The sequence below is a fragment of the Camellia sinensis genome, chromosome 5 (genome assembly GCF_055761805.1).
Source record: "Camellia sinensis isolate YWXY chromosome 5, ASM5576180v1, whole genome shotgun sequence".
NCBI lineage: Eukaryota > Viridiplantae > Streptophyta > Magnoliopsida > Ericales > Theaceae > Camellia > Camellia sinensis.
The window spans coordinates 70,270,785-70,279,246 of NC_138965.1; the positions used below are offsets into that span (position 1 = coordinate 70,270,785).

General features: G+C 35.3%; 2 protein-coding genes across 12 annotated transcripts; both read right to left on the minus strand.

Moving 5' to 3' along the window:
* Positions 1–508: 508 nt before the first annotated feature.
* On the minus strand, positions 509–4,854 carry LOC145790690 (uncharacterized). 4 transcript variants are annotated; one of them, XM_082869064.1, is made up of 10 exons: positions 4,753–4,854; positions 4,596–4,638; positions 3,946–4,021; positions 3,589–3,824; positions 2,418–2,503; positions 2,127–2,220; positions 1,894–2,010; positions 1,602–1,702; positions 1,348–1,422; positions 509–910 (listed from the first exon to the last, which is right to left on the minus strand). In XM_082869064.1, exons 5-10 carry the CDS (start codon positions 2,418–2,420, stop codon positions 704–706), a joined length of 597 nt encoding a protein of 198 aa, XP_082725190.1. In that variant the 5' UTR covers positions 2,421–2,503; positions 3,589–3,824; positions 3,946–4,021; positions 4,596–4,638; positions 4,753–4,854; the 3' UTR covers positions 509–703. The 4 variants fall into 4 exon arrangements, with proteins under 4 accessions (XP_082725190.1, XP_082725192.1, XP_082725191.1 ...); XM_082869066.1 differs by lacking the exon at positions 2,418–2,503 and having other exon boundaries at positions 3,768–3,824; XM_082869065.1 differs by lacking the exon at positions 2,418–2,503.
* Positions 4,855–5,094: 240 nt separating this feature from the next.
* LOC145790123 (uncharacterized) lies at positions 5,095–7,865 on the minus strand. Of its 8 annotated transcripts, none has more exons than XR_014328775.1 (7): positions 7,318–7,865; positions 7,082–7,160; positions 6,895–6,986; positions 6,161–6,213; positions 6,005–6,061; positions 5,764–5,915; positions 5,095–5,251 (listed from the first exon to the last, which is right to left on the minus strand). XR_014328775.1 is itself a non-coding variant. In XM_082867959.1 (7 exons), the coding sequence occupies exons 2-7, from the start codon at positions 7,240–7,242 to the stop codon at positions 5,238–5,240; spliced, it is 387 nt and encodes a 128-aa protein (XP_082724085.1). In that variant the 5' UTR covers positions 7,243–7,354; positions 7,648–7,862; the 3' UTR covers positions 5,143–5,237. The 8 variants fall into 8 exon arrangements, 3 of the variants coding, with proteins under 3 accessions (XP_082724085.1, XP_082724083.1, XP_082724084.1); XR_014328774.1 differs by lacking the exon at positions 6,161–6,213 and adding an exon at positions 6,673–6,802; XR_014328771.1 differs by lacking the exon at positions 6,161–6,213 and adding an exon at positions 6,673–6,802 and having other exon boundaries at positions 5,112–5,251; positions 6,012–6,061; positions 7,318–7,864.
* Positions 7,866–8,462: the final 597 nt, after the last annotated feature.

Consider the following 8,462-nt stretch of genomic DNA (forward strand, 5'->3'; position numbering starts at 1 on the left):
GCCACTTAACCTTCATGAACCTTTAAAATTTATCTTAACAACTTCGTACAAGTGACCAAGAGTGTGCCAAATATCATGCACTAATAATACAAATAATAATAATAAAAATAATAATAGGTGTGGTCATATAATCTCTCACTGCTGGAAAATCTGCTTTTAGCGGCGTTTACAAAACGCCGCTATAGGTACAACAAACGTCGTTAATTCTTTTTGTGACGTTTAATGTCAAACGCCGATGCTGCGGCCGTCGCTATAGCTTTATGACGTTTAAAAAAACGTCGTTATATGACTATAGGCGGCGTTTTTAAAAACGCCGCGAAATATCCCACCAAAGCTACTATAACGTCACTATCATTTTAACGACGTTTTCAAAACGCCGCCATATCTTTTTAAAAAACTTACTGTTAGCTTTTTAGAGTTTTAGGTGGCGTTTTCAGAAACGCCGTGATATCCCCTTTTTTTAATTTTCTTAAATTTTAAATTTAATATGAACAAGGACCTATTGATGTAATAATAAATAAGAAGGCAGCCTAAATAATAATGCATATGTACGGTTTTAGAAACACACAAATGAAGAAATATAAGCTCAAAGCATTAATCTTTACATGCTTACAAACTCCAAAGGCCTTGTTACATAAAGATTTAAAAAACAAAAAACAAAAAACAAAAAGTTGGGTCAAGAGGGTCTCATCAGAGAGTAAAATCAATTTTTCTGGTGTAGCCAATTTTGGGGTCGGGTAGTTATCTGCTGTGGGAATCCTGATGATGCTGCAGCAGTTGCAAACAGTTGCGGAGGATTGATGAACGGCCTTTGCTGATTGTTGCTCATTGACAGGGAGAGGTGATTGCCTTCGGTGGTGGCTCCAATTTGACCTCCATTGCTGCTGCTGCTGCTGCTAAGATACTGAACCTACAACCACACGATTAAAACAATTTATTAGCCGGTCTAATTAATTAACCCAGTTGATATTGTGATATCAAAGTTGTGTAGATTTCTCCATAAAGCAAAGGCATGGAAGAGCTTTTTAGAAGAAATTATAACAAATGTGTTACGTACAGGTTCTAAACGTACTTTATTTTATCTCTTTTCATGTTGCAACTTATATTAGTATCTATTACGTCCCACAAAACATTCTATTCAATTTATAGACTTCGCTGTTAAACAAATGAGTTCAGCTGTTAAATGGTTTTGAAACAGATAATTTGGCTAAACAAATTTGTAGAACGAATCTCGTACCCCAACTACATGAAAATTTGGCTAAACAAATGAGTTCAGCTGTTAAATGGTTTTGAAACAGATAAAAAGATTAAGAAGCAAAAAGGTACTTGTAGCTGGAGAACAGTTACCAGAATAGTGGTTTTTGGTCCGGACAACGCAACCATTGTCTGCAAAAGTGGTTCCAAGAGATGCTCTGCATAAACCTAGTACAAAATTTTGAAATCCTTTTGCTTAGTTGAAATGTTATTGATGAATAATGCAAACATGTAATACATTCATTTATCTAACCTACGTTAAGAAATTTGAAGTCTGAATGACTTAATTTCGACATCTGCAAAGGATATGACAAAAGCATAAGCAAATCCTATTTAACGAAACTTACAACATCAGTGCCAATGATGTAGTCAAACGGTGGATCAACAGCCTTTATTTGATCCACATTACCCCAGCTCAACTCTGCAACCTGGATGGAACCAAAGGAATCTACATGAAACAAAATTTTCACGTAAGAGAACGGTAAATTTTTTTTTACCACAGTAGGTAAGAAAGCAATGACATTTGACAACTTTGCCGATATCAGTTGAACACCAATTATATATGATGGTCATTTAGATAAGAAATTGAATTCAGAGAGAAGTAAGGAAAAAGGAAAGACCAGAAACTTGTAAGCACACCTGAACCAGGATTCATTTGCATGATCCTTGATGCATTACGCTCACAATTTCTCATTAGCAATGGCAAAACCTCAGTTTGGTCTGTGGAGACTACGTCGCATCCTAGCAATGCCATGCCTGAAAACCACACCACTAAACACTAAGCTATTCCCCTCGCAATAGATCACAGTAAACTAGAGCCATCCCTACATAACATTCATATCAGAAATTATGCAAAAACAGAAGACACTCACCAAAACCAGCCACTCCACATCCTGCCCCAAGTTCAATAACACGTTTTCCTTTCAGTTTAGAAGGGGAAAACCTTCCCTTTCTGCAATTTTTTTCCTGAGCCACACAAACATGCACACAAGCACAAACAGAGTTTTAAAAATAATAATAATAATAAATAAATAAAATACTTATTTAACAATCAGATAACACGGTGTGGATGGGCAAATAAGGTTAAGAGAAATGTTGAAAAGCTGAAGGACAAGCATCATTCTGAGAAAATGCCACAATTATCTTATATGGGCCCAACCAACCATTTGTTGAAAAGTTCAAAAGAACTCTGCCTTATGATGACAGATTTTCATTCCTTGTACTTTTGGCTCTTTTCATGGGCAGTCTCCTGAAAATAAAAACCTAAATTAATTAAGCACCACAGTCAACTAAACACGTGTAAACCATAATCTCAAGAACTCTGCCTTATGCTCTTACGTATTTCCATCCCAAAATTGATCCCACCCAATGCAAAAAACATCAGCAACAGTGTGCAATCCGGTCATCATCATTCTTTCTTCTCGCTCTTCAACCCCACGAGAGAGAGAGAGAGCGAGAGAGAGAGTCGCACATGAGGAAAGGAAGAAGGGGGGAGTGGCAACGGTTTGCAGATCTTCAGTCTTGTTCAAGGAGGTAGCAACCAAACAGATTTATCTATTGTACCATATTTTAAAGCATGTAGTGTATTGTGTTATGGTTCCCAGTCCTTGTACAGAAATGATTGTGTTCCAGGTAACATAGGTCGAGCATATTGTATTGTATAATGAAGCTGAAGTGAAGATATAATTTTGTTATTTATCTATATAACTCTCCTCAGTCCTTCAATTTCTGCTCTGACAATTCAAGGGCGTAGAAAAGAAAATAAGAGAAGCTGAATAATTTCCCTCATGAGAGGTAGGGACTGATAAGAAGCAATACATTGACACTGACACTACATAGCCACTCATACGTAATAGCATAGCTTGCTACAAAAAGCTTAACAAGCCATCTGTCATCGCATGAACAAAAGAAAAAACTAGCAAAATAAATTTCAAGCCCACTAAAAGAAAAGATCACACATTTCTGAAGTGTACCAACAGGTTCTACAGACATCTACTGCAATTAAATAGACAACACCCTTTGAACACTAGTTACCTCACTTAAGGTCTTAACAGATATATTTATTTACATACATGCAAGTAACCACATTTATCACCGAAAACAAGAAAATAACAAACATGTTTTCCCCAATAGTAACATATAATTGAAGACAAAAGCAAATAAATATAAATTGGTGAAATAGAATTGAAAAAACCAGTTTCAAAAGGTTTCCAGATTTTGTAGAATAATGTCAAAAGTAAAGCATGCTCACAGGTAGAAAGTAGCTAAGTGGTGTACACGCAAGAGTTATAATTACTTTTGAGAGATATCAGAAGAATGAAGACCAAGAGTTACCTAAGATGGCAAAGAAATTAGATGTGAAAACTACGGAAGGGTCTCGAGTAACACCAAAAACTGCTGGTATAGAGTCAATCCGAAAATGGGCATCAAATTATCACTAAAATACTAACTACAAAATCCTCAAGCTCTTTGAATGTATACACCTAACATGGACAGGGACAAAGGGAACCCACTGTGAATGCAATATCACTGAGCTCAACAACTGCCACTGTCAGAAGTAAAGGTGTGGCCTGCCAAAAATATAAAAAAGAAGTCAAATCTATGATATTGCAAAACAAGGAAACAAAGATCGGCAAAAAAGAAATGGTTTAGAATGTGGTTGTTCAAATCTATGTTAAAAAAATAAATTACCTCTATTTCGAAACTGAGAGCTGCTAAAGCAGTTAAGCTACCAATCCGTAGTCAGTATGTTTTTCCAGGAATAACCCTGAGAACATAAGGAGAGCATTCAGGATTTGTAGCATTACAAAGATCGGCTTGTATACCAGGAGTAGAGCAATTGAACTGTCCTTTTCCTTGTATCAGAAGTGACTGCAAATTCAAAAAAGTGATAAAAAAAAAAAAGAAAAAAAAAAGAAGTAACAAACCAACCATTAAACATATGTAACTAATTGGGATTGTAAATACCAAATAGTATCAAGTGTAGATAAACCTGAGGCTCCCCAACCCAAATATAGAGGGGAATTACTTAACAGTTAGATAGATAAAAAGAAAATACACAAATATAGAGGGGTGCAAGTTTGCACCTCCACAGTTTTTCGCTTGCACCCTACCACAGATTCACCTTTCATATTTTTGCAATTTTTTTTTCTCTACCCCACTGTCAAGTAATTCCCCCTTATTTTAATCTAGTAAAACAAATTAGGACACCATATATATTTGTCCCAAGAGCACTATATAATTTTTCTTCTCAAGTCTTAGCTAAAAAGTCAAAAACAGTCGGCTTTTTTGGCAATCGCATTCAGACCAGTTTGAGAGAGAGAGAGAGAGAGAGAGATTACCAATTCCAACTATAACTGGAAGACCTTTATTCTCCAACAAAGCCTGAAATAAAAGACAGTCCTGAAGTTTGGATCTGACTAAAAGACAAAAGACTCCCATAGACTTGAAGCTCCAAAGTCTAAAAGTTTTCCTCCCTACTTATCTAATAACCGTTACCTGTATTGCTTGAACAGCAAGAAGCAATCCCCTATCCAAGTCATATGAATCAGGCATTGGAACAAGCTGCAGGCTATCCCTGAAAGAAGAAGGATCTGTAGCTGTTTCATGAAAGGAGTCAAGATAAATGAAGAATAGATAACACACCCAAGGCAAAGTTCACTTAACAATAATGCTGGCATGAGAAATTTTACTTTCTACTGGTTGAGAAAACATACCAATAACTGATATGAAAAGAGAATAACTGATATGAAAGACGAAAGGCAAAAGGAACCAAACAATTGTATGGAATACAGATGGGGATTAATTGAAAAGAGAATAACTGATATGAAAGACGAAAGGCAAAAGGAACCAAACAATTGTATGGAATACAGATGGGGTAAAAACAATAACGAAATTATGCCGTTTCTCAACCTCTACTTTCAAGAATCATTTCAAGGTATGATTTAGTGACCCATGGCCCATTTACACCAATCCTCAATGCTTCAGCTCCAACCGTCTACATGAAAGAAACATATCAAGATATAGCACAAGTTAAGACACAAGATTCTTTTTTGATACAAGAAAACATCACTAATTCAAACTTCTTCAACTAAAGTTTGTACCATGCAAAACATGAACAGAAAAAAGACCTATAACAAAATAATAGTGAAAAGAAGTATAAAATTAACTGCAACAATAGTAGAATCCCTGTGTACAAAACAAAATCATACCTTAACCTATAACAAAATAATAGTGAAAAGAAGTATAAAATTAACTGCAACAATAGTATAAAACACTTAACCTACCCAAAAGAGAGATGAAAATAAAAAATAAATAAAAATAAAGGAAAAATACAGTAAGGTGATGTTATCTATACAAAACCTCATTATATTGACGAAAAAAAAAGCAACCTATCAGACTTGGTGATACTAAATGACTAGTATTCCCTGTGTACAATCCCGGGTGGAATGCTTTCGAATATATGATTGTGGTCTAGATTCAAATATTCAAGGTTTCTTGAGAGATTACCGATGTATTCTGGAAACTTGCAGCCAAAATTGTTGATGTTCACTTCCAAACGATGTAAATTGGTGGCATTGATCAAAGAAAAGATAAAGTTCAAGTCCTGTCTTAAGCTTTGAAAAGTTTCTTTTTGATCAAGTATTTCTTGCAGAACAGACCTTTTAGAGAAACAAGCAAACTTGAGTAAATAATAGATAGATTTTAGAATGAATGAATTAAAAGATCACTTTGAAGAAAAGAACAAAACCTCAAACCTCTTGTACGCATACAAATGAGCATCCATCAAATCAGCGCGGATTGCCATCTACACAAGCAATGAAAAACAGAGCCCCCAGTAAGAACCAACTACCCAGTCGAAATGGTCTTAAAAAAGGCAACAAAACAAGGAACAAAGAGTTATTACACATTATTAGATATCATCTGTGCTTCCCCGTGAGCAATAAATCAAACTGGTGACTGAAATTTCTAATCAGTTACGCAGACCCACAAGAGCAATAGATCAAACTGACAAATGATTTTATTTTTTCTTTCCTTTTCTTTTCTGGTACAGAATAAAATTATTTTTTTTGCCAGCAGAGAAAGATAAGAAATAGCTGTTTTAATGAAGGAGATGAAAATGAGGAGGCACGAAAATTTAGGGAAAAGAGAAGAATGCACTCAACATGTGACAACAATTAAAATTTTTTTTTTCCTTTTTCTTGGGTACAAAGACAACCAAAGAATATTAATATGAAGGTCACCCCCCCCCCCCCCCCAAAAAAAAAAAGGTGGCCCCATGAGCATAGACAGCAAGGAATTAATTTAAAAAATAAACAAATAACAAGGGACAACAACCAATAAATAAATGAAGAAACTCATCTCAGTCATTGCACTAAGCACTGAAGAATATTTTTCTAACAAAGGAGATTTACAGACCTGCCACACTGCTCCAAAATATGATTAAAAGATTGTTTTCTGGTGAATGCCAATAGAAACCTTACAAAGCTGCCGGAAAGAGGTCACAAGCACCCAAAGCATAAATAATGAGAGCATTCATTCCCATCCGCTGAATATATATATATATATATATATATATATATATATAATTACAAATACAAATATAATATATGTATATAAATGAACATAGAATCGACTTACTATGTAAAAGATGATGGTTAAGAGGAATCCTGATGCTCCTGCAGTAATGCACATATAGCTCAAAGTGTAAAGTGGTTTAGAAAAAGAAATACCTGGAAGAATCAAGCATACCTTGCAGTTAGAGGAGAACAATGGAGTACTTAAAGTATTAGGATTGCAAATCAGATGCTAAAGTTAGACAGCATACCTAACACCTTTAAAACATAGCCTGAAATTAGTAGAGGGAAGGATGATATGGACCACCAAAATACCCTTTGCCTGTGGCCCTACAAAATGTAGGCAAGCAACAAATTGTAGTAATATAACACAAATCAACAAAAGATCGATCATGTGATTGCACCTTGACATGTATCGAATTTAATAAATACACTTGAGAAGCAATTTAGGCTGCAAAAGCATGCTAAATAAAACCAACAGCATTACAAGGAGGTTGAAGACTGCCCCTCATTCCACAGTGCACCTAGAAAACCAATGTGGTGAATTGACAAATAGTTCCATAAAATAAATGGAAAAAAAAAATGAAGGAGAAGAAAAGAATATAGTATCGAAATTAAGCTACAAAAGATTTTGTGAAAAGTAAAAAAGCATCAAACTTCCTCATACAAAAATCCAACCGTTATGCTTTTGATGTTATCAATTGCTAAGACCATGAAGAGGAACCCAGTGAGAAAAAATGATGGTTGGCACACAGCTTGTCAAATCTTAATTAAAACGATATTGAAAGACACAATGGTAATCAACATAGGCATCAACCATCGAAACGACTAGCTTGAATAAGTATTGCTCAAATTCCTTTGGAGCTTCATCCTGTGAAATCCAGACAGACTCTGACAAAGTCTCTGTCCATCGACACGTCCCATTCCGTACTGATGCTTTCCCTGATTTGCTGACAGCTTTCCCCGTTTCTATGGAGAGAAAAGAGACATAAAGCTTGTCCCATCCTTTGGGTACCTAGAAGGGAAAAAAAATAGAGAGAGCAAAACCATGAAAAAAAAATAAAATTAAATGAACAATGTAACAGTGAAAAAAAAAAAGAAGTTAAAACAAATAAGCTTGGATAAAAACTCAAAACAGAAATCACTGGGTCATAATTCTAGGACAGGGGAGACAATAGCGTAAGCCAGCCTGTTATTACATTAGATTACAAAGTCCATTTTTTTTAAACTATTCAATCAGTCAACATTTTGTGATAGTTACAATTTCTTAGGTAGTGACATCCATATGCCTTCACTCTAAATCCAGAACCGCCTAGCATGACTGTAGTAGTGTAATTCAAGCTGATGTTGGACAGAAGTCAGCAAAATCTAATAGAAGTCCTATTTTGTATCACAGTTCAGAGATATAATATCACTGGTGCATCAAAAAGAATGCATTGATTATTTGTTCTTGTTCTGTCACACAGCACAACTCTCTGATTATAATGAGAGCCATGGCAGGCTTGAACAACAATACTGTATCAGTGTATCACAAGTCAATATTGCTGGATGCCCAACCAGAGGGGATTTGACAATCCAATTAAACGAACCCATGTATAATATATTGATTATCACAAATTCATACAAACCAAT